At 40.6% G+C, this 26812-nt stretch overlaps 1 protein-coding gene and 1 long non-coding RNA gene across 2 annotated transcripts; one reads left to right on the top strand and one right to left on the bottom strand.

Moving 5' to 3' along the window:
- Nucleotides 1–4153: 4153 nt before the first annotated feature.
- Nucleotides 4154–24438, bottom strand: LOC117752914. Its single transcript, XR_004612163.1, has 3 exons — nt 24425–24438; nt 6359–6364; nt 4154–4576 (listed from the first exon to the last, which is right to left on the bottom strand). It is a non-coding gene; the product is annotated as an uncharacterized LOC117752914 (long non-coding RNA).
- Nucleotides 6584–26812, top strand: LOC117752913 (poly(ADP-ribose) glycohydrolase). Its single transcript, XM_034570645.1, is given in 18 exon segments — nt 6584–6979; nt 7082–7161; nt 7605–8296; nt 8628–8750; nt 9075–9161; nt 9358–9432; nt 12503–12595; nt 13518–13672; nt 15873–15952; nt 16038–16098; nt 16243–16318; nt 17586–17733; nt 21835–21913; nt 22401–22509; nt 24289–24394; nt 25404–25532; nt 25803–25909; nt 25911–26812. Coding segments are annotated over 18 exon segments (2460 nt in total). The 5' UTR covers nt 6584–6788; the 3' UTR covers nt 25980–26812.

Here is a 26812-nt window from a genome sequence, read left to right as displayed (position 1 = left end):
AGGAGCCGTCCCTCTCACAGGCCTCCACCACCAGTAAGGCAAAGAAAAGGAAAAGGAACGAGTGTGGCAACAGGTTGGTGTTTAAAATATCTCCCTGCATTGATTATTTCATATTGTAGAAGAACAGATCATCAATTATTTTTTGCTGAGAGTTCAATGAGAAGAATCATAAAAGTCTCATCAACTAACTAACGAGCTGGAGCCAAGTGCATTTTTCAAAATGTCTAACCACTGCTTTAAGATCCATGAGATTTCAAGTATTTTTTTTGTTTGACATCAAAGCCCAGATGATTCGACGCCAAAGGGGAGACAGACGTAACAACTGACAGCTTCCCTGACAGAGTCCCAGAGGAAGAGAAAGATAGATGACCTTCATCCAACGTCAGATGGTGACTCCTCATCACAGAAGAGGATGAGACCATATTGACTTGTAAAAACTAAAAATAAATCTTTCTAGAACTTTTTTGTCATGAACATCTTAGGACCTGCTCTACAAGCAAATACCTGCTCAATTAAGCCTTCAACTGCCTCAAGGTTAGAAGAAACTCTACTCCACTGAGCCGCTGCTGGATTACTTTATTACTGAATGAACTGATGAGTGAATTTACATTTTCAGTGGTAATTCACATTGATGTAAGTCACAGACTGTATATAAAGATGGACGACAACATCTAAACGAAACGAAGCTTGAATATCCTGGATACGAACGCTGCCATTTTGGAGCCAGAGTCTGCGCAGTAACAACTGGGGGATGGAGCTGCAAGCCCGACCAATCAGGAGTCAGTATCAACTTTCATTCATGATGTTTCACCTTGTTTTTATAGCATCAAATTACAAATTTAAACCGTCTCATAGGAGACATTAACACTTAAACACACATAAGTGTGAAAATGACAGAAACTATCTTTCTCTCTGTTCATGCTTCCTTACAATCATCCTCCCTGTCTCTTTCCTGCACCGTCTCATATCTCCCAGGCTTTACACATTATTAACAATAAAACCAAAACAATCGATTGAAATGTTACCTGAGGAGGAATAAATATAATAATGTCAGACAAAATGAGGTTGCACACTGTAAAACCTAACAGTACATCTTACTAAATGAAGTAAGTTACAATAACTGAATTCTCAAAAAAAGTTGAGGCCACTAATTATCAATAATTTAACATAACTCAAAAGTAAATTTTCCTATGTCTTAGGATTTTAAATTGTATTTTTGTTTTTTTTTATAAATCATCATATTGTGGATAAGTATGCATCCAGATCATCTTTAATAATCCTCCAAAGTGGAACCTAAGTGAGGATGTTAATTACATTACGTACAAGCAGGTATTTTTAACAACTTGATTGACAGAAAATGAATTGCCAACTAATATGATACGTGATTCATTGTGTAGCATATGTACATTTGAAAGTATAAATGACAATTGTTTCATAAATTCAGCTTCTCAACTATGAGAATATATTGTTTTATTTTCCTTGTCTTATAAATCTTTTAATATTTTGGAGTGTTGAAGGATGGGGCGATTACATCACTGTGCGGTCAACTTCTGTTTGTGATTTCTAAACGATTTTCCAGCCCAAATCATTATCGTATTTTATAGACCATATTTCCTGCGTGTCACGGCTGCGGGTTCCTAGTATTTCCTCGAATAAAAGCACGGATCTATACGCAAGAAAACGTCAAGACTCTACGTTATGAGTCCGTGCATCTTCCGCTCCTGCAACAATAAAACCTTATTAAAATAAATGAATTGATTCAGTCAACAGAAACGCGAGAGTGCTTTTACTCTGAAGCGGGCACAGGAAGAAGTGAGTGCTTTAACCTGATGACCTGGCGCTGAGGTAAAGCGGATCTACGGCCAATTTACACCAGTAACGCAGACAGCGTCAGATATTTAGAAAAGCTATTTGAGCTTTTACAGACTCATTCAACTTTCTACGTCAACTTCACGTAAGTCTGCTCACAACCGGTAACCTGCCGTTCACCTGCTGTCGCACACGGTACCGAGGGGGACGGAGGGCGGAACCGGTTCGAACCGGTCAGCACCAGGTTTGCACTCGGCACCGGAGTGATGGAAAAGATCGGCGCGAAGAGTTTTTTGCTGGACAAACTTCACTGCTGACCGAGAACCCCGCGGCGATACTTCTTCCACGCAAGGTAACGTTGTTCCTTTATTGCTTGGTTTTTTAAATATACAAGAACAATGTCTGACCGCTGAAACTTGCTAATGAGTTCGGTAAACGGCGCTAGCTTGAAGCGCGCCCAATTCCCGCTTCTGAAAAACGTTCAAAAGTTAACGGTCAAACGTCGTGTAGCTAAAGTTGGCAGTTGTTGAGTTAACATTAGTAAGTTTGTGAAAGTGTTCGGTCAAGCTCCAGTTATAGTTCGCTAAGTTCGGTAACGTTACGGTAATAACTGTTCAACTATTTTAAAAGCACAGAATGAGAAAGAGAATGGCGGTGGAAACATGTTAGCTTGGCATGGTGCTTTCAGGCTCCACCCTGTTAACGGTCATTGTGGAAAAGTGGCAGTTGTGTGAAGACTACAACCAAAATCAAAGTTTCTGCCGAGACTTAGAGTTCTACTGCCTAAAGGTCAGTTGTTTTAAGGAGAGCAAACCATGTGGAAATGTAAATTGTGTGATTTTTCTACTGCCCTACAAATACAGTTATTGAGACATTACAGACTGTATCATGGCCAGTATTCCACAATTTCACCTTTACCATGCCTGTATAACAACTGTTTGTGTACATTTAGTACTTTTAATTCACTAAAGGTACATTTGTCAAGAACACATTCAGAGAAAAAAGTGGTAGGTGAAGACGGTATTCAGAGGGCATTTCATTGCCCTGTGTGTGATTTTAAGCAACCATTTGTTGAGAGGGACATGTTTATACACCTAAGGGGGCATTTAAGACGGAAAGAAATAGTGCCATGTCCTTTCAGGGCCTGCAAGTTTAAAACAAATGTTTACTCCACATATAATGCCCACAAATGCAGAGAACACCAACATGTGTCAGACTACAATGTAGAAGTTGTGGTGGAAACTGTTTCAAATGTTTGTCAGTATAGTGACATTGAACAGGATCCAGTTCAGTTTTCAGATGAAAATGAAACTGCCACTGTGTCAGACAGAAGCAATGAAGGGTTAGCAGAGCAGTTACAGTACAACCTGGCTGCCTTCTTCTTGAAAATGCAAACCATTCTCCATGTATCACAGAGGGCAACACAGGAAATCATTGAGCATATGGATCAGTTGTTTTCACTTTCAGAACCTGTTATCAGAAAATCGGTAACAAAGATATTAGAAAAACATAACTGCCCTGTTACTGACACACTTGTAAATGACATTGTGCAGGCAGTTTCAGATAGTAATGTTTTGCACAAATCAGTTACATCTGAAGGACCACTGTCCACAGCCAAGAGACGAAAATCATATTATGAGGAGAAGTTTCCATTTGTTAAGCCTGTAGAGTACCTTATTGAGTCGTCCCAGCATACCTTTATGTATGTGCCCATTCTCACATCTTTGCAGCAGTTGTTGAAAAAAACAGATGTACTTGAGAAAGTCAAAGAAACTACTGCACAGTTGCCTGGGCATTATTCATCATACTGTGATGGCTCATACTACAAGGAAAATCTGCTTCTTTCTGATGAGGGTCAGAAATTATCAATAATTCTCTATGTTGATGATTTTGAAATTGCAAACCCTCTAGGAACATCAAAAAAAATACACAAAGTCTGTGCAGTTTATTGGACATTAGCTAACCTGCCAGTAAAGTACCGCTCAGCCCTCCACACTACTCAACTGGCTCTATTGTGCAATTCAAATGATGTAAGGAAGTTTGGATATGCAAAAACATTTGCACCCCTCTTGAGTGACCTAAAAACTCTTGAAGAAGCTGGTGTCTACATTGAAACATTTGGTGACTGCCTCAAAGGCACAGTCTACTCTGTTGTGGCTGATAACCTTGCTGCCCATGGGCTAGCTGGTTTCAGTGAGTGTTTCAGGTCTACATATTTCTGCAGGTTTTGTCTTGCCACCCAGACAGAATTGCAAATGTCAGATGCAGTCTCTGGTAGTTTTGAGATGAGAACCAAAGATCTGCATGATAACCATGTTCAAGAAATACAGAACAATGACACCACAACTTCTACATTGTAGTCTGACACATGTTGGTGTTCTCTGCATTTGTGGGCATTATATGTGGAGTAAACATTTGTTTTAAACTTGCAGGCCCTGAAAGGACATGGCACTATTTCTTTCCGTCTTAAATGCCCCCTTAGGTGTATAAACATGTCCCTCTCAACAAATGGTTGCTTAAAATCACACACAGGGCAATGAAATGCCCTCTGAATACTGTCTTCACCTACCACTTTTTTCTCTGAATGTGTTCTTGACAAATGTACCTTTAGTGAATTAAAAGTACTAAATGTACACAAACAGTTGTTATACAGGCATGGTAAAGGTGAAATTGTGGAATACTGGCCATGATACAGTCTGTAATGTCTCAATAACTGTATTTGTAGGGCAGTAGAAAAATCACACAATTTACATTTCCACATGGTTTGCTCTCCTTAAAACAACTGACCTTTAGGCAGTAGAACTCGGCAGAAACTTTGATTTTGGTTGTAGTCTTCACACAACTGCCACTTTTCCACAATGACCGTTAACAGGGTGGAGCCTGAAAGCACCATGCCAAGCTAACATGTTTCCACCGCCATTCTCTTTCTCATTCTGTGCTTTTAAAATAGTTGAACAGTTATTACCGTAACGTTACCGAACTTAGCGAACTATAACTGGAGCTTGACCGAACACTTTCACAAACTTACTAATGTTAACTCAACAACTGCCAACTTTAGCTACACGACGTTTGACCGTTAACTTTTGAACGTTTTTCAGAAGCGGGAATTGGGCGCGCTTCAAGCTAGCGCCGTTTACCAAACTCATTAGCAAGTTTCAGCGGTCAGACATTGTTCTTGTATATTTAAAAAACCAAGCAATAAAGGAACAACGTTACCTTGCGTGGAAGAAGTATCGCCGCGGGGTTCTCGGTCAGCAGTGAAGTTTGTCCAGCAAAAAACTCTTCGCGCCGATCTTTTCCATCACTCCGGTGCCGAGTGCAAACCTGGTGCTGACCGGTTCGAACCGGTTCCGCCCTCCGTCCCCCTTGGTACCGTGTGCGACAGCAGGTGAACGGCAGGTTACCGGTTGTGAGCAGACTTACGTGAAGTTGACGTAGAAAGTTGAATGAGTCTGTAAAAGCTCAAATAGCTTTTCTAAATATCTGACGCTGTCTGCGTTACTGGTGTAAATTGGCCGTAGATCCGCTTTACCTCAGCGCCAGGTCATCAGGTTAAAGCACTCACTTCTTCCTGTGCCCGCTTCAGAGTAAAAGCACTCTCGCGTTTCTGTTGACTGAATCGATTCATTTATTTTAATAAGGTTTTATTGTTGCAGGAGCGGAAGATGCACGGACTCATAACGTAGAGTCTTGACGTTTTCTTGCGTATAGATCCGTGCTTTTATTCGAGGAAATACTAGGAACCCGCAGCCGTGACACGCAGGAAATATGGTCTATAAAATACGATAATGATTTGGGCTGGAAAATCGTTTAGAAATCACAAACAGAAGTTGACCGCACAGTGATGTAATCGCCCCATCCTTCAACACTCCAAAATATTAAAAGATTTATAAGACAAGGAAAATAAAACAATATATTCTCATAGTTGAGAAGCTGAATTTATGAAACAATTGTCATTTATACTTTCAAATGTACATATGCTACACAATGAATCACGTATCATATTAGTTGGCAATTCATTTTCTGTCAATCAAGTTGTTAAAAATACCTGCTTGTACGTAATGTAATTAACATCCTCACTTAGGTTCCACTTTGGAGGATTATTAAAGATGATCTGGATGCATACTTATCCACAATATGATGATTTATAAAAAAAAAACAAAAATACAATTTAAAATCCTAAGACATAGGAAAATAGCAGCCCATGGGAATTGCATTTTTTGTAATAGTATAAAATCAACTTAAAGAAAACGAGTCAATGAAACAAATTGAATTATGTCACCAGTACTTAAAATAATCTACGAATTTAAGCGCACTCAAAATAACTAAGTTATTACTTCAATAATTTACTTTTGAGTTATGTTAAATTATTGATAATTAGTGGCCTCAACGTTTTTTGAGAATTGAGTTATTGTAACTTACTTCATTTAGTAAGATGTACTGTTAGGTTTTACAGTGTGGAAACAACCGGAAACTGTCACTCATGTATTGATAGAGTGTAACAAATATAACGAACAAAAAAGAGGAATTAATATCAGGATCAAAAGACCAAAAGCTAAATATAACATTTGGAAAGACATAAATGAATAAACATAATCTTCTAATGAACTACTTAAGAGAAACAGGACTAAAGAGAATAATACAAATAAATACAATAAGTTTTGTTTAGTTTTGTTTGCTGCTAATCTACTACTCCACACTCCAGTCCAGAAGGTGGCGGTAATGCGCCTATGAGCTGGTTTGCCAACCGCCGATAAGCACCAGAAGAAGAAAACCAACGACAACAAACATTCTCACGGTGTACTCTGAAGCTAATGCTAGCAGGAAGCTGTCACTATACAGTGTTTACTTAAGCGCCAGTACGAGCTAGGTTGTTTTCAGTTGTTTCGATAACGAAGTGTTGGCAAAAAGCTAGTTAGCATGTAAGCTAGTAAGCTGTGGTTGCCTTTCGGTGGTTATTATCACTTATCTTAAAATACATGAGCGGTTATTTGGTCCATCGCCGTTTAGCAACATGGAAAAACCGGTATTTGCTTTCTTTAAATAAGTCAATACCGTCATGCATGGCTGCTTTTCATATCTCGAGATTTGCCCAGTTATTAAATAAAGGATTTCCCAAAAGACCAGTCTGGACAAACGCCTCACTGGTGGTGTCCGCTCAAGTTCTATTGTGAGTAAGTGATCATGGAGAGGATTTGCATTTTGCTGAAAACGCAGCTGTGACTCAGAATATCATGGACGTCCTATATGTGTGTCTTTGTTTTTCCTCCAGAATGACTGACTTTGAACCTCTGGCAAAGAGGCTCAAGGTCGGAACCAATGCACCAGTGTCTCCATCATCCGGTCCCCGAGGTGAGTAACACGTTTCTATGCTACTCATTGTGAAGGAGATATTGCAGGATGAAGGATTTGAGTTTTTTTCTGGAGACGCACGATGACTTATTCTCCCACTGAGACTACAAGCTCATAAGCCGTACAGGAAGTTAACAATTTAGCAGATGCATTGCCATCAGAGTATTATAATTTGTATTATTATAAACTATAATAAAAACCCTAGACCTTGGCTCATCGCGCCAAACCTCCAGAAATGTCGGTGTCCTCTTGCAGAGATATTTTGTACCTTCAACCACTTTTTATCTATCTGGCTTCCTTACTCAACCTTGGGTCCTGTGCATACTGCAATAGAGAAAAGTCGACTTGCAACAAATATTATGTGGTGGATTTATATTATCGTGCCAACCTGGTTCAGCTTAAATTGATCTTTAGATTGCTCGATTTTCTTCTGTTTTATTCAGGTCAATCTTTGTGTAGGAAGAGGCAAGATAACGAGTCCGTAGATGATGAAAAAACACAGAAAAACACTTCTCATCAAAGAATGGGCCCCAGACAGCAACAGAAGTTCATCAATACTCTAGAACACTGGCTCGTTAAGCCCAGGAAAGAGTCAGATACACCTGAAGTGTGGCAAACCCAAGATGATGTGGGAAGTACAGATGATGGCGGCTTTGAAAGTACCTCAGCTCAGTCTCTGGATTGCCAAAATGCTGAATTACCCACAGAATTTAACATGGATGAAGAAACTCAACTCTTGACAGTACAAGACCTGGAGGAACACAGTCAGGTGTCACCTGCTTCCCAGGATTCAGCAGGGAGTGGGCTTATCCACACGCTGTCCTGCAATGATGGAGGATCAGAAACAGAAGAATTGGAAACGTGCTCAGCAAGCTCAGAAACCTCCGTCAGACACAAAACCAAAATTACAGATTTCTTCTCGGGGACCTCATCACGACGTCTACTTGGGAGAAAGGGCCAACCAGATAAGTCTCCAAGGAAACAAGATGGAGACAAAGAATCGACATCTGCTGATGGAAAGCCTGATGTTAAATGGCTGGGGACGCCAATCAGTGAGCTAAAGAGGATGCCTGAATGTGGCAGTCCGCTTCCCCCACTGAGGAATGTTCCTGACCATCACACTGTGATGATAAGGGTTTGAGCTCCTCTTTGTTTTTTATATTATTCACAGTACTTGAGGTGGTTATATCAGAGAAACACACAGTGTTACATTGGTCACCACAATGTTTTTCCGGTTTCTGAAAGTGTAGGAGTTTTTAGACTTTCTGAAAAGTTTGTATATTGAAATGATATTTCTTCATTAGGACTATCAATATAATTAATAAACCTTCAAAACAAATGTTTTAACATCAGCAGCATTATCTTCAATATTATGATGAGGATTTCTCATATTTTATTATCAATATAACTGATATAAATATTACATGTATTTATACATTTTTTTTCAAATCCTCTCCCTTTGACAGACAGACCTTCTTCACTCTGGTAAAGTTCCTGTTCCATATCCTGGTATGTTTAAGGATACCTGGGACTTCATCCATGCCAAGATGCCCTGTTCCAGCAGTAATCTGTTTCCTATACAAGATGAGGTAATGGTTCAAGACTTAACTGCTTTTACTTACACATATTATACATTATTTAGGAAAGTGTCCAAATATCACTTTAAGTAATACTGTTAAGAGATTCCTTAAGTGATGGTGCTTATCCATAATATCTCACATCTACATGCGCATGAATGAAACACAGTGGGCAACAACTGACCGTTCAGAGATGTTGGCGCACTGCACTTAATGAATGCATGAAGTCACTGCAATTATGAGACACAGCAGCAAAACATTGTTGTTATTCTTTGCATCTTCTAAGCTGAACTGAATTCACCCAGCAGAGACCTTACAAAAGTTTTGCTACCACAGGAAACGCAAGAACATCAGAATAAGAGTCGGTGGGAGCTGATCAAGGAATCTTTAAACAAGAAATTCACAAGTCCACTTGATTTCAAGGCAAGTTGATCACCTGTATATATTTTTCACTTCATGTCCCGTGCACTATTGTTGTTACCAATTTATGCCACAAGATGGCACCATGAGCCCAGAAAATGTGAGGCACACTAAGGTCTCTTGAGTTTTGTTTTAAAACACATTAAGTAATCCTAACTTAAATGTTAATTTAGACAAATGTTGCTTTCATTTGTTACAGAATGCAATATTGAAATACAGTTCTTCTATCGCCAAGAAATGGGACTTCACAGCTTTAAATCTGTACTGCACTAAGGTAAGGTGTATACATCTATATTCTGATTACTGATCTTTACAGGACCTCAGAAGTGAATGAACTCTCTCTTGGTTCCAAAAATTGCATTTTCCTAGTAAACACAGATGGGAACACGTGTTGCACGTGTGATCAGCCGTCCAATTATCACTCTTAACTGCCCGGCATCAGTGTCGGGGCTTCCCAGGGAGATGGGGTCAAAGAAAGTGCAGATGGCTCGGTAATTAGTCGTGACAAGGTATTCAGTTGGTTAAAGACGCCTCATTTGACACCAGATTAGTTTTAACTTAATATAAACAGTATTTAAGTGCCATTGTGAAGCGGTACTGTATCGATAGAAATCTTCATAGCTCCATGTGCAGAAATTAGTCACCACTTGCCCTTTGTTTTTGTAGCAATCGAGAATACATTCACAAGAGTTCATCACAGTTAATTGAATGGGATTCATATGCATATGTTTTATATTCTTGTACTGCCTGGACATGGTTTGTTTGGAGCGCTGAGGCTCAGATTCAAAGGTAGTATTTTAAAGGTGTTTTTTTGTCCTCTGCCAAGTCATTTTCTCCACTGGGCAAGGGGGAAAATAGGCCTGAATGGCATCATGATGGCCAGAGCAGTGTTAGTTCATTGGTCATTGCTCAGAGTTGTCAGTGTCTTCTCCAGTCTCATTTGGAGGCCATCCATCATCGGTTGTCTTGATGCACTCCGCATCATCCTGTGTAGAGAATCAGGGAGGGCTGTACTATTGTCTGGCTCATGAAGGGGATGGGAATATTCTATTTGGAGAGATGGGCCATGTCGTGACATGATTGTTTGATATAAGAAACCCTGAGCCTGTAAGACTGAACAAATAATAGGCTTTAGTTTCCTGATAGTAAGGAAACTAAATCCATGCATGTGCTGAATGGCATCATCTAGATTTCCTCATATCTTGCGTTTCAGGAAAAAAAAGTACATGTAATGCTAGTATGTCAAATGTGTTTCTGTCATTTTTGCACCGGAGCATTAATGGGTTTTGTGCGGGAGAATGTTGCCGCCCTTCAGAGGCAAAGTGAGAGTCTCGAGAAATAATTTAATCTTTTTCCAAAAGGTCACATTTAGTAACTTGTCAGAAATGAAAATGGCTTGCATTATTTCCCAGAGAATGCTTTACTTTGCGCTTTTGAATCAATTGTGTGCCATGTGTATGCCATAAATCATATTAGAGTGGAAGTTACATGAGATACCATCTGAACATGTTAAGAGGCTTTTAGCCATAGGCCAAGTTCTGATGTTAAAGTTGGGTTGTGTCAGGTCAACTGGATATGGCAAAATTTGATTTTTGTCAGACTGCAAAAATCTCCACTACCATATAGAAATAGTTAAATGTAAGGTGTCACAGAAATGTAGTGTGAACATTTGTTTGCACACTGTTTTGTCGATTTGTGTTTTATGTTAGATACTTGCAGGTAACTTTTAGGAGTCAGCAATCTGTCATTGTTGCTCACACGAAATACATTTGCTTCATTTATACAATATATTATTGAAACACACACTTCCTCGTACTCAAGATAGTTTATTGCCTCTGTCCATTACAGAATTTATTCACAGCTCAACTGAGTAATGAACCTGTGTTTTAGTGGACTGAAACGCAGAAGAGACAGTACCGACCAAGCTACATGATTAGCATTGGTAATGCAGTGATAGAAATTTGCTCGTGTAGCCCACTGAATACGATTGTTAACACGCTTCATTTTAATAACAGGATCTTGCATGTTTGTAAAATGGGACACAATGCAACGTTCTGTCCCCCATTTTTCACTTTGTTACCTCCCCCCCAGAGATGCTCGATTGGAGTCACTGTAGCAGGAAGATTTTGAGTGTCAGAGAAAACTAGACATGAATGGCATAGAGTGACGGGCTGGGCACCTTCATCGAATATTCATCTGAGCACTCGCACCTTATGAATATCTGAAAAGTCGTTGACGGACAGCCTCACTTTTTGTTCATGTCTCTTTCTTCAGCCAAACCAGTTCTGTATTTATGGTTACGAGCTCGCAACAATTTTTATTTTGTACACGTCCATGGATGCAGTGAATCAGATTGGTTTATTGCATGGGACCTGTGGGGAGAAGGAACAGGAGCTTGAGGCGGTTGTGTTAAATCTATAGGGGCGCTTTGGTTTCTCACTGCCCACACCCCCACATCTTGCTTGATTACTTTGTCAGTTTGGTGTGATGTACAGACCTGTATCATGTCATACAGAGAGTCAGATCAGTTGATTTGATGCACTGTCTTCAGCTGATTTAAAGAGGCCGACTTCTACTACTTCAGCTATATCCACCGTCTCGCCCTGTCAGCCGCCTTCATTTATTACGCCCATAGGAGCAGTTTATGATGTCAACCAGGTCATTACTTATGACAGTGTTTAGTCAGGCTTCCTTTGCCTTTAATATAAATGTCCTGGGCTAAATCACCAGCCAAGGCTCCTTATCCTGGGAACACACTGTCCTTTCTATACCAATCCTTAGTCGTTTGCATCTGTTCACGAAGACTGTTTAATCAGCCGGCGTCGTCCTGCAACCTTGATGAAATTGCTTTGTGATTGATCATTCTGACATTTAGCCAACATGGGTGTAAATATAGGTACTGTAGTATATTGTCTAAGATATGTTTTTGTACTTGGGAAGTGTTGTGGAGTCATGGATGGTTGGTATTTTAATATTTGGTTCTGGGATATTATTATAAATGAACTGTCCAACTAAAGGCTGATGTTTGTTTTTTGAAATACGAAGCCATAGCTTTCACGTTTCCCTTTAAATGGTCCAATATTCTGAGGTAATAGTTTACATCTGTTTTTCATTTGTTCAGTTTAATTTTACCCATTTTTTGTACAGGGTATTGGCCTCTAACATTATACATTTCTTATATTTCATTAAAACTTATTTTTCTGTATAATGTTAGATAAGATCTCAACATTTTTGATAGCAGTAAATTGTATCCGTCCATCTCCAACTTCTCAGGCCAAACAGCTAATAATGTCACAGCTGAGTTTTGTGGCAAAACAACAAACAGATCTCTTGCTCTCTCCAAGGTCCTGAAGCCCGACGCTGCTGAACATCTGTTTGACTCCCTGCTGCCAGACATGGTGCAATTAGCACTGAGAGCATCTGAGCTCTGCACCAAGGTAACAGCCATCACTAACCAATGGACACCAACTCGCTGGTCTGTGACATAGTAGATCACCGCAGCAGGTTAACCCCAAAGGTCGCAACATGACAAATACGCTCCTGAAATGGTAGTAAAACGGGTGAGGTCAAGGCACGTGGCTATTGATGGTCATTTATCAGATGTTTAATGTGCTTTCGTCCATCTGTTTTTTTGGCACGAAGACTGAGCTGAAAAAGTCTCATTAGAAAGGTTCCTGTATGTTCATTTAGCCAAACAGCTAATCATCTAATTTTAGCATCTGTGTGTTACTCATTTTAATTTGATCAATTAACACCCGAAGTGGCCCACACACAAGTGAACATATTTCCCAAGTAAACAGTTGAAAAATTATGTATGGATGAAAGTGTCAAATTGTGTTGTACACTGTCAAATTTAAACACAAATCTACGCATATAGCAGAATACAAGCGTTTAGCTTGCCAGAAATCCATATATTAATAATTCCATTGATTGTAAAAAATAAAATAAAAAAGGTCTTTTTTTTAAGGTAAAGAGATAAATAAATACATTAATGTTAAAAAAAATTGAAAGGATTCTCACATCTGTGCCCTTTTGGACACTTTTGACATTTTGACCACTTACAGCCAAACCATATATTCTCCTTGTTCTATGGTCTTAAGGCAGCATGCTCATTCTATTCTCTTTACAGAATTCTTTATTAAGATGCATTGTTCATTTTTAAACCCATAACCTTTTTAGGGAGCATGGATCACATGTGTGCGGCAACAGACCTTGATTGTGATTATGATGACTGATTCAAGAAGCGCAGAGTGGTACAGAATTAGCGCGTTTACGCAGCGTACTTCAACGTCTCATTGGACAAATTGACAAATCAAATGGTTTTGACCTTCCTCAGTTGTACCTCTGTTCCTCCTCCAGCCGATACCCCTCCTCAAGAGAGGCATGACCCACTCCATCACGATGTCTCAGGAGCAGGTGGCATGTCTGCTCGCCAACGCCTTCTTCTGCACGTTCCCGCGACGCAACTCTAGAAAGACCGAGTACTGCCACTACCCAGACATCAACTTTGTCAGGTAAAGTTGGGATGTGATGCTGACTCATGAGGCTTAAAGTTACATAATCTAAAAAGATACTTCTGTGACAACGAGCTTCATTTCCATGAGGGGGCACTACTGTATGTTTTTTTTAAAATTATTTCTCGTGGCTGGAGGTTAGTGCACGCAATATTTACATTGTACTTTGTTACAATTACAAATGAGCAAACACTATCTGAAAGATTTAAAAAAGATAAACCACATCACCCACTACACATCGGAGCATTTTTTAAAAGCCACTGACCTTTTTCATGGTGTAATCATTATATTATGCACAGTGAAGACCTTTCCTTTAACCTGCTCTACTTGCCAGTACCAATTAACGCAATTGCAGTTGCACATTATTGTTTACAGAACAGATTATTAACCAAAGCTGTGCATTCTGTCTCAAAGAAGGATGCATTGTTTTGCACAGCCTATTGAGAAAAGGTCAAAATGAGCAGGTAAATTTCATTATATCCATTGTTAAGATCAAAGCTGAGATTTCCAGTCCTTTAACTATAAGGTCACCATCCCAGCCTCCTCACATACAGATACATTTGGATATATTTTACATTCAGTATTTGTTTTTCATTCTTTCTCTACACATGCAGTTCACAGGCAAATCTCTTCCTTTTAAAACGGTCAAGGACGACAAACAGGGCGGCGGAAGGGCGTTCTTTTTTTCTTCCCGGCAAACTTCCACTGTGGAGATTGTCTATGTGCTGTAATGCCAAATCAGTCTGCAGATCACCTCTCCGCCATGTCCCCCATCTCTGTTGGCATCATAGTGTAATTACCTAAATGGAGGAAGGAATTAGATTAACATTGACTCAGATGGCTGCTTACGACAACGGAGAAGGCCATTGGCTGTTTTTTGCAGAGGACTGTGACAGAGTTCAATCGCATCAGTATTTCATTCACATAAAGGTTTTGCTGTGATGTGAAGGGAAAGCCAGTGTCGTCTTTTTCAGCCTGACTGTAACTCTCGTCCCGAATCACCAATTTCCCGTGCAGCAGATATTAAATGCTTTGAAACTTTCTATTAATTTATTTCCTTTTTTATTACATTCACACTTTTCTTCTCTATTCTTCATTATTTCCTACAGACGCTCTCGGTAAAGGACAAAAACAAACTTTTATCTGCAGATGTTCTTTTATCTCAATGCAGATTTCTTATTTCCATTGAGATAAAACTGAAAAATCGTCAGTTTTTTTGCCTCTTTGTTCTTCGGCTCTGTCATTCAAAGTCTTCTCTAGAGTTACATCATTACTTTCGGCCCATCTGTGGGGGTATATTGATGTTATATAATATTGTGTATTAATTCTGTATTCCCCAAAGACCATGATGTGACTTGTTCCTAAAAGCCTCCCCTCACATAGTGGCCAGCTTATGTCAAAGGCAGTTTGCCCTGAGGACTACACAACGTATAATTGTCTGTAGGGGCCACATTGACAAAAAGAAAAATGAATGCAGGAGTTGACTTCGATGAATAGGGTTTCTCTGCCCCTGCAGGGCCCTCGGTGCATCATGCTTTTTATCATTGTTTCACTCACATGAAATTACTTACTCTTTATTGTGGGCTGGCGGTGAGGCTCTTTCTAGAATTTGCTCGAGGGGGAGATGTTGGTCTAAATTCTGAAAGTGCATTCAAACCCGACTACCAGCAGCTTTTATGTGTGCGTTTGTGTTTTACTTTTCAGGGGGACTGACCTTTTGCCTCCTGAGGACTCTGTTGCTTAAAAGGGACACAGGGCTTCTTAATGTATCCCCAAGGAGGGAGCCCTGTTACCCTCTCTGCTCCTTTTTTATGTGAGTGCTGTGATGTGGCACATGAGTGTGACTCGGTGATGGCAAGCCTGGGGCAACTCCATTGTCGTAACAGTGAAGGAGCGCCTACATAATCGGCTAGTGACTGAAAGAGAAGCTGAGTGAGGGATGAACTAATTTATATCCAGTTGTTTGAGTTGGATTTCAAGCATGACTGAACTCACATGGCCAAAGTGGAGGTCCTGTGCCTCTATGGTACTGGTTGTTCAGAGAGTCATATTTCCAGGTCTTGGCTGTAGCTTTTTGATTGTACGAGTTGCCAGGTATAACCTTCGTGCCTTAAAACTATGCTTTCATTATCATGAAAGAAGGATAATATCAAATTCCAACAAGGATTTAATGAAACCCATAATTTCTCTTTATCTGCAGACTGTTTGAAGGATCCTCTTCAAAGAAGATTGAGAAGCTGAAAACCCTGATGTGCTATTTCACAAGTGTCACTGAGCAAAGTAGGTGTTTGGATTTAATTTTTCATGAGTAATTTCAATTATCGCAATAAAGATCTCTAATCTTTTATGTTTTTTTTCTTTTAAGAGCCTCTTGGACTTGTAACATTCACACGACAAAGTTTGGATAAACCCCCACAATGGGAAAGGTGTAGTATATTGATACTGTTAGTAAACCTCAAACATTAAAGTTATTATAGGAAGTGTAGTTTGTTAATTGTATCTCCCAGCTGGCTGAATCCAGTAGACTAGTTGGAAGCAATTAAAGATCCATCATCTCATCTTTGTTTCAGCTCACAGACTCACCTCACAAAGCTCCACATTACATGTGAGGGAACCATCGAGGATGATGGTCATGGAATGCTTCAGGTAAGACGCATAGGGAATATCTTGATCATGATAAATTGCTGTAATTTGCAGAGTCCTATTGTTTTGCTTGTCGGAGCTCTTAGTTGGAGAAATACTCCTCCCTGCCTGCATTTGGTTCCCATTCTCCCCTGCCTCTGTTGTAGTCAGTCACTGAGCCACCTCATTCTGGAGCCTTTCACCCAGATTGCTTACTACTGCTGAAAAGGCCTTTGAGGGAGTGTGCGCTGGGACTGGGGTCGAGGCCTCTGAGCCTCCTCCGCTCAATGTGTCGGCCGCGCTTCCTGTGCACTGTCAGGACGGCCCGCTTTGCCTTTTCACCTTTTGTCTGCCTCCAGTTGCCACAAGCTGACAGTTGATGTGCACACATGACCAGCTCCGGGGCACACTGTGGCCTGGATTGATGGATGCTCTGCTGGGGTGGGGTGGGGTGGGGTGGGGTGGTGAGGGGGTGCTGACAGCCTGTCAAAGCAGACTTTGGAGGCTTGCCGGCTGTCCCGGAGTTGAGTGACCAGTTTTGGGAGATCTGCTCTCACAATGCCGCTCGCCCATTTGCAGCGTCTTCCTGGGGTTGCGATGGGGTTGGTCTGCGCTCTTCTACACGCCAGTGAGCAACAACTGTCAGTCCTGAATTTGGATTACATGTATGTTCCACGTGGCTGCTTTCTGACTAAAACAATGAGTCGTCACGTACGTGCCTGAGCTGAAACGATGAGATGCGTAGTTTCCTTTGAATCATAAACAGACCAAAATAAACGTGTAAATCCGTGTCACCCATAGATCTGTGCACAGACCTGAAAGAACGCAAGCAGCACAACATATCACAGGCATCAGTCAGCAGTCACTTCAGGAGCGTGTTATGACTGGAGAGAGATGTTTACTTTGGATTGTGGGCTTGCACTCTTGTTTTGATATTTGCTACTGGCAGCAACACACTGAAGTGCTGCCCCTGAGTGGAACTCATTTTGGCATGGGGGGCAGATGTCTGAGTAATGCGAGCACCTCAGGCCACCTTCCCAATCAGCTTGTCTGGGACTCAGTCACAAATAAAAGAAAAAGGGCCGAGACCCTTTCACAAGGTGTTTTCATCCTGATGTCCAAAAGGGAAGCAATATATTTCATTGTCAAAGAAAAACCTCAAGTAAATTTCACCTGGATTATGTTGTTTGCTGTTGCATTGCAAAAATGCATGTGATAAAGTATCAGTAGATGTTTCAAATGCATGGCTGTTCCATCGGGTTTACTGTCATTCGTCTGTTTTAATTTTCAGGTGGATTTTGCCAATCAGTTTGTTGGAGGAGGCGTCACCAGTTCTGGTCTGGTTCAAGAGGAAATCCGTTTTCTGATCAATCCCGAGCTCATTGTTTCTCGCCTCTTCACTGAAGCCCTGGACCACAATGAATGTTTGATCATCACAGGTCAGTGATCAAAAATCCCCCCCCCCCCCCCCCCCCCCCGCTTGATAAACCATCATTTCTGCACCGAAGGAATTCCACACTTCAATTATTCATGATTTTTAGTCTGTTGATCCTGATACGATCAATACTGCCTCAGGTTCACTTTTCTGATGCTTGACCTATAATTTTGACAGGAGAATCACAGGGAGTGTTGAGTGTTTCTTGTCACACACAGCATGGAGTACACATCACAGACGCTCAGTTTACCCCATCCTGGCTCAGAAAGACACTAAAGGATATATTTTTCTGTTTTCTGTGTCTGTTCTTGTCGCTTGTTTTTCTTTTTGATTGGCTGCTTCAGTCGGGAGTTTGAGAGTGGGCTTCCCTGATTGCTCTGTTGGGTCTTTCTGTTGAGTAATTCCAACTGACTGTCCATTAAGTTTTGAGTGCTTCAACAAGATTAGGACAGGACCCAGCAACAAGAGCCCTGGGGAGTCCCAGCAGGAGGCTGATGGTGCCTGTCTGGTTTATTTTTTTCAATTCAACACTGTTTGTCTATATTTATTGTGACTGCTTGATTGGGTTATATAAAGAAGCAAGAGGACCAAACAAGTCCATTTGTCAAATCCAATATTCATATTTAGTTTAATAATAATAATAATAATAATGTAAACCAGTAATGTATGGATTTTATAGCTCGTTGCAAAAAATCATGACTTCTGTTTAAATATACAAAGTAAACCCTTCATAAATATCACACATAATTAAATAAATGTGTGATAGATTTTGTTTGCAGCTTGTTTCTGCTGACTTCAAGTGTCCCAAAAAATGGTTAATACAGTTTTAAAGGTTGGGTTGGTAATCCTGGAAAAGCTAGTGAGTCCAATGATGTAGCTACACTATGAAAATATGCAGTCGATTCATACCACCTCCTCACGTCGCCCGTACCATCAAAGCACACTGCCTTACAACTGCTAAGCCGACTTGTCCTTGACTTGCTAGCTAACTACTGATGATCGTCTCTGATTCAGCGGTATATGTGTCCTCGGCTGAAGACTGCGGTCATGTGCAGTGAGAGCACTGGCAACGTGTGAGCAGGCAGGCTGGTCGGTTAGTGGCTGACGAGTACGCCAGCCAATCATTTCATTCGGTCCAAATTAAATTTTCCGAAACAATTAACCAACTCTACCTTTCAACGGTTTTCTTTGGCTATGTCTTTGTCTGCTGATTTCATTGCATCCTTTTCTATCCCCAGGTCCCTGATACATTATTATGCTATGTTCTATTCCACAACTGGAACCAGCCTCAAACACCCTTCACCCATAAAGAGATAAGATACCTTTTGGTTGCATAACGAGTGGGTTGGATCAGAACAAGAAATGAGGCAACAGAGCCTCCGCCCTCCCGATCACCAATCATACTGCTGTAGCACTTCCCGCTTTGCCGGAGTCACCTTCAGACTCCTTGGCGGCCATCTCCCCCTCGCCTCCACTTGCGCCACTTAACGTTATTACTGGGGCCCAGAATTAATTATAGCTGGAAGACCTGCCCAGGACCTGCTCCACTAATGGACTCTTCCATTCCATCATCTTTATTAAACCCTGCCTGTATCTCCTGTGCCCCGTTGTAAAAGTCCAAGTCTTTGCTTGCTGTGCCAAAATATATCACAGGGGAGTATGATTTACCACATGGCCATACAGTAAGGGAAGCTAATGGATCTTACCCCTGCACTGAAATTTGCAAAAGTGCCCAGGCCTAATTGAATTTTCCTTGATTGCTTGTTATCTGGCCGCTGTCGGGGGTGGTCAAAAGTATAAATAGTATCAAGGGTAGGTCGTGTGATTCATTGATGGCAGTTACGACCAGAAAGGCTTAACACAAGGAGATAGTGATGTAGGGACATTATTTCTTGACACTGCACAAAACCTTGCTTTGTGTTACCGACCAAATAGTCTTAGTCTGTATCTCAAACTTAGCTGAGTTGAGCCCTGGAATATGAGGGATTGGGCTTTGAAAGTCCTTGAAGACTACTTGAATTTGATGTTTTAACAAAAGTGAAGGAACCCTGCTGTTCTCTTAATTTCTTTACATGCAGAACTGGAGTTGCTCAGTTTTACCAAGTGATGAGAGGCGATTCTGACCTTTTTAAAGTTTCTGGTCCACTACAAATTTGAGGTGTATTTGTTCTGATGAATTTACACATGAATGAAACAACCTTTAGGAACATTGTGAATTATACCCATGGATTTTTGTGCAACCCCTTTTTGTTTCTTATAAATAACTTATAATAACTAGACACATCTTTCACTGGCCAAGATTTATCTGCTTCCATCCACAAATGATATGCAAATAGCAAATGGGTTGCATAAAAAAAATCAAAAGCATAATTAATGTTGTTCCTGAAGGTTGTTCCTTTCAAGTGCAAATAAGGTTGATTATAGAGTTTGATATTTTTGGAGAACCAGTAAAGGTCAGGTGTATGCACGGTTAATGCTCTGGTTTTAGGGTGGCAGGGTTATCTCACTGTGAACCTGAAACGCTTTCCATTCTCATTTCTAACTTCTAACATCACTATAATGTTTTATACATAAAGTAAGTAAGTAAGTAAGTGTTTTTTAGTCCATATACTGTATTATGCTAATAGCATAAGAGCGTTCATACTCATGTATGTATGTATGTATGTATGTATTAATGTGCTAGTAGATGCCCATGTGGGTGCAAGTTGAAATTGAGGTTGGGTCAATGGTTCATGTCTGACAGTTGAGCCAAGCACCGTGATTCCCCCCCGGCCCAGACTCCAAATGACGTCATCGGCCCAAGATGGCACCATTCGTATTTACTATCATTCGGCTTAATTTCTGAGTGGAGGGAGGAGGTAGAAGGACGTCATCCATCTTTATGTAGTCTTTGCATTCTACACATCCTCATATACCAATACAGTAGACATCAACCAACCCGAGTTGATGCCTATTTTTGCCATATTTAGTGTTTTGCAGCTTATGCTCTTGTTGCAGTATTTTCTGTCTTAAGCATACTCTCTCATTGTGTCTTTTCATGTCACGCACTTCAAAATCCAGAATCAATGATACTGAGCTGTAAAATAAAGCAATACTGGATTTGTCCCTGCATGTTAGTTTAATGATCACCGTGATGTAGTATGATTTAGAGCCCATTGTGTTCTGTTTAAGTGGTGAACTAGATGAGGTACTTCTGTGTCGTATTCAGGCGGCAATTTAGCTTTTCACTTAAAAAAAGAAATGAAGGGAGGCTGATTATCAGTGAAATCCTGTCAAGTGGAGTGCGCTGTGTAGATTCCCTCCCCCCCCCAAGTGTATCTCCGGATACCTGCTGACCAACACCACACTATTAATCCCTTGGTTTATTCACTGTGCAGCGTGAAGCAGCTCAGGGAGTGCTCTTGACAGCCAGGTACTAATGAGCGCTAATGACTGGGAAGTTAATTTGTGGCCTCATTTGTTTGACTATGTTGTTGCCTCCCCCACCTCCTGCTCCCCTTTTTTAATGGTGGTGAGTGTCCCCCCCTTCGGGCTGGTAGTCAGTCGCTGCCTCTCATGTCGTTTTTAAGGGGGGCAATAACTTGACCTTCCGCTTTGCCAGAAGACAGCTGCTCCTGTTTCGTCCAATCACAGACAGCAGAAATACCACGGACAATTTTTATTCCAATGCTTTTTTTAAATCAATTTTTTATTGTTGAATTTTCACAGGGTCAGCCATTTTAGATAATTCCCTTTCTCTCTGTTTGGTGTAAGTGTACATTTAAGACAATGTTATGCAGCACAGAGTCTTTCTAGCACAACATTTCTACCACTAATAATATATCAATGACAGTCATATTAGAATGTATTAATCTCTGTCCAATCTAAACATATTGATTTGCATTAATTACACCACAATTGAAATCCTTTTGTCATTTTCCTTCAACCACTGTTTCATTTAGCATAATTAAAATAGCTAAAGTGAATTTTATGTGCCTGTTAATGCAATGTAACCATACCTGCCATTTCAGCTTTGCTCTTTAATTCTGACCATGTTTATAATTAAGATTAATATGTTAATGTTTTGCAGTGGTGCGTGATCAATGTCCCTGTTTGTTATTACCAGGTACACAGCAGTACAGCAAATACACAGGCTACTCTCAGACCTACAAATGTGCCGGCAGCCATCAAGACACAACTCCAAGGTATTTATGGAACTTGAAAGGCTTAAATTATAGCTCACTTATATGTTTAACACCTTCCCTATAAATATTTGAACCACCCCGACAGTCCAACAGTTTAGTCCAAGCAGCTCTGCAACTATTGGATAGTCATTCATGGTCCCCAGAGAATACAACCTTCTGACTTTTACTGTTAGGAGCAAATACCAGTTAACTAATGACATTTACTTATTGTTCAATTCTGATAAAAAAAATGGTAGCATCCTATCTAAGTACATTAAGATGATAAACACAGAAACCTGTTAAACCTCAGCATGTTAGCATTGTCATTATGAGTATGTGAATTGTACCAATATTATGTCAATGTACCAAAGCATGCTTTTTAATGCTTGTCTGGTTTTATTTGTACAGCTTCTTATTTCTTATAAGGGTGTGCAGCTTTGAGAAATTGTCGCCCTATTTGACTAAAGCGCAGTTGTTGTTTTTTTACATGAAACGTGCTTTGTTTCAGAGATGACTGGCAGAGAAGATGCACAGAGATCGTCGCCATTGATGCGCTGCATTTCAGGAACTTTCGGGAACAGTTTAGACCAGAGAAAATCGACCGAGAACTCAATAAGGTAAGTTTTTATTTTTTTTTCTTTGAATCTGATTTCCGTGTGATTTATTATTTTTTTATTGTTTGTTTCTTTCTTGTGTTTCTGTGAATTTCTTTACTCTGCACTCTTGCTCATTGGTTTTATATCAGGCTGTAGATAGAAGACGCCTGACCAACATATGCCAGCTCACTGGTTCTTGTAGCTGAATGGCAATGTCTGCACTAAGCAAATTTTTTTTTTAATTTGTAGACAAATGAAGTTTGTATAATTCATGGCAGTGGAAGTGTGTGGGGGGGGGGGGGGCAATCTACCACCTCTCTTTGATGTCACACATTAATGCCCCATAGTCTTGTTTCTTTAACAGCATCAGGCTGCAGTATTGTCACATTTATAATTTATTTGTGATTTCACTTCATGGTTAGTTTGCAGAGATTTAACGATTTCAGTGTGAATCCATTTAGCTGATAATCCGAAAACGGTCTCATCACAAAATGTCAGCTGAGACATTGACTGATGGTTACGTTTCTCAAAGTAAACATCTGAGTTATAGATGTGTCGTATGCTTGTAATACAGACTGATAGATTGTCATATATGTGGAGAATAAGCTTCATTTTATTCATTAGTCCCCAGAATGAATATCAATGAACGTAATTGACCCCGGAACGATTAATCACAATTATTGGATTAACAGAACCGATTTTTTAAACATAGGAATCCCTCCACATGTGCTGTCTCCCAGTCAGAGCTGCTCATTTGTAATGGAAAATCAAGATGTTAATGTTGTCAAGTCTGCCGTCAGAAAGCATGGAGGAGTTTGACAACTCTGACAGGGGTGTGAGGAATGCACCAACATGAAGATCAATCGCTTTTTTCAAACGTTGTTTAGCCAACTGTCATGTCTGCCCTTTCACGGGAGGAATTTATGACTGGTCAGCGGGAGGATGGGCCCGTACAATTCATTTTCACAATTTACCTCATCGCCAATGTGAAAACTAATGTCCTGAGCCCTTAGAGATCTTTTATTTAACACATCCATTATTTGACATGTGTGATAACCCACTCGACATGCCATGTGAAAGGCTCCCGGTCATACAAATGGATTTGTCCATAATGTGCAATTTTTAATATGTAAAACCCACGCCGATTTCACACCAGTGAAAGAAGAGGTGTGAAGTTGCCAAATGACAAAATGTAAAAAAAAAGCATGTTTATATCAGGCCCATCAACCTGTGTGTTCATTCAGCAAATGATATGTCAAGCACAGGCCTGCAGGCGAATGGAATTACTTTCTTACTGGCTTTTTATATATTCCATTTACATGTGATGTTATGTAGACGCTCTGTTCTGCAGGCCGGGCTCGTATGAAACGTACCAGTGATCTGGAACAGTGGGGTGATCCTGAGGCTCATCAGGGCTGATTCTGGCTTTCTTTTTTTATTGTCACCCCATGAAAACCCTGTCCATGTCCAAAATCACTCTCCATTTACTACTGTGTGCGTGAGGTTTATTTTATTCAAATTTTAAACCCTCAAAAATTCTCTCAAATGAACAACAAAATATACTTTAACATGCCCACTTCTTTCTGTGTGATACTAAATATTAAACATTCATAGATCTTAAATATACTGCTCACTTTTCCATTTGGAAAATAATGAAGGATTTCAGCCACAGTGTTTTTATGTCCTTGATATTATCTACACTGTGTCTACACTTGTCCTATCTTATCAAATTATGTTTTTCTTCATATTTACATTTCCTAATCTGCTTCCTTTACATCCTTTTACTCTGTCATCATTTAGGCCTACTGTGGCTTTGCTCGCCCTGAGGAAAAAAGCCAAAACCTCGCCGCAGTGGCAACGGGGAACTGGGGCTGTGGCGTTTTTGGAGGTGACACACGTCTGAAAGGTAAAAGCTCTGACGCAACACTTCCGTCACCGGGTCTTGAGAGGTTCTCTTTAGCAGTCTACGCGGACTCTCTTCCTGGTTATAACCGAATACATTTCAGATTGAAAGGCTCCAGCAGCCTGGTGTGGCCAATCCATTTGTCTCCCGGGAACGCATCCTTTTACTTAAAGCCTGTTCGTCGCCTTCCTTTTATTGATCAAATGACAACGTTAATATGTTTCATTAATAGTGAAATTGATCGGCTGCTGGAGTCCATCAGTCTGTTACAGCACTTTGTCTCAGCCTTGTATCACTGTCACTGAGCAGGGAGCCTAAGGAGAGTTTACACTAACCGTTTGCAGTGGCAGCGCCGCTTCTTCCTTTCCGCTTGACTTATACATACATCCTGCGTATTTGTTAATTAGGTGGAGCAAGGTACAGCCCTCCATAGGCACCATCACCTACTGTCTGCTTAATGACACCCCTCCTGGGAAGAGCTATCATGATGCAGATGCAGTTTTCCTCCTGGGTGTAGTTCCTGTGGCCTCACGTAGTCCACCTATTTTTTAATTGTCAGATACGTTATGAAGAAAGTGGCTGTAACAGAAACAGGGGATGCAAACTGCTGAAGTGCGGACGCATTCAGCTTAGCCCCCTTTTCTGAATATGTTGACTCAGTTTTTCTCATTAACTTGCCACTGTCCCAACCTTTATTAATCAGCAGACGTATTTCCAGTCTCTTAAAATATTCACAGCTCTCTGGGGCCAGACCTGGCTTCTCTTTGTAACTAATCGAGAGTTCTCAGTGGGGGTGAGACCTATTCCCTCAAGTATTTACCTTTTACTGCACAGACTAGTGCCACTCACTCTTAATTGTAGCATCCGTCAGCTACTGAATGACTCTTTAAACTTGACTGAGGGAAATATAAACCATGTTTCAACGCAGTAAAGACCAATCCTTCTACTCCATTGAAACAGCTCTTGTGTCACTCTCGCTGTCGAGGTTTAACGCAGTTCTCTTTTCCTGCAGCTCTGCTCCAGATGCTGGCAGCTGCTGAGGCGGGCCGAGATGTTGCCTATTTCACCTTCGGTGACAGCCAGCTCATGACAGATGTCCACAACATGCACTGTTTCCTCACTGAGCAGAACATCAGTGTCGGTGAGGCAAACAACCATCCTGTCTGCTTCTTGTTTATATGCAGCTGTGTTCATACCTTTCTTATATGAACATTCATTATTTATCTATCCTTTGTAATTTTGTATTTTTGAGTTGTACCTCAGTTTTGATTTTATTTGTAAATGATATAAAGTCATTACCAAAGGATATGGTTAATTATTGATGGTAAGAAAACAATGTTGTTCACAGTTTCCTTGCGTTCATATCGGTTCACTATGGAGACAACATACAGTGTCCTTGTCTCCGTCACAGGGGAGGTGTACGATCTCCTGGGGCAGTACAACAGCTCAGTGTGCAAGAGCTGCCTCGGCCGGCGCCCTGACGTCAGCCTCTACTCCTTCATCTACCAACAGGTCAGCCCCCTCCCTGGCACCCGATGAGTCCGACCGGCGCTCTGCCAGACATCATGTCCCCACAGACTGCCGTTAAGGTCAGGTGGCCGATGAGTCACCGCGCCTTACCTTCCGGAAATGAAACACGGAATTTCAATATTCTCACTCTTCCTAAAGCTTTATTTTTTGACTTTTATCATAATTTTTTCGACAGTCCTACTTTTTACACTACCAAATGTGGTCTTTAACACGTGAAAATCTGGCGTGCAGAAAACAACAACTGAAATGCAGGAGTTGATTAGTTATGACCCTGTTGTCGCTGGAGTCCAAGCTGTGTTCATTTTGCCGCCGCCGGTAATACGCCAATGTATTGAGCTTCAATACGACGCAATTGTGATTTTAATGGTGAAGCAAAGGTTGCCATCCATCTTCAGACTTTGTCATGTTGCCTTTTTTTTTACACCCACACATATCCAGCCTAATTGAATTGGCTGTCAGAAATCGAGTTAAAGGAAAGGAATAACAAGAGCGGGGATCGGGAAGCTTGGAGCGGACTCTGGAAAGCTGATTTAAAAAGCAGCCTGGCTCTCAGAGAAGTAATCTCATACCTTCTACATTTATAGCAACGTTCTAGTTTTGATCGTGGATCCATGAATATATATATTTTGGGGTTTGTATGATTTAAAAGAACCCAGATGCACTAGAAATCATCATTTTGTTTGTTTCAACTGATTTCAGTGTAAAATCTGTTTCTAATAAATGTGAAATATCTACACATGAATGAATATGGGGGATTTCTCTGACACGTGTTGTTTCAAACCACTTTAATAAAAATGAATCCGTTTTAAATAAAAATAAAAATCTATTATATTCTATAGCACCATTTGCATAGAGCCCCAAATGTCAGTAGTACATCTTTGAACAATCAGA

The sequence above is a fragment of the Hippoglossus hippoglossus genome, chromosome 19 (genome assembly GCF_009819705.1).
Source record: "Hippoglossus hippoglossus isolate fHipHip1 chromosome 19, fHipHip1.pri, whole genome shotgun sequence".
In the NCBI taxonomy this organism is placed as follows: Eukaryota; Metazoa; Chordata; class Actinopteri; order Pleuronectiformes; family Pleuronectidae; genus Hippoglossus; species Hippoglossus hippoglossus.
The sequence above is the reverse complement of the archived record's forward strand: the minus strand, read 5'-3'. Positions and strand labels throughout refer to the sequence as shown.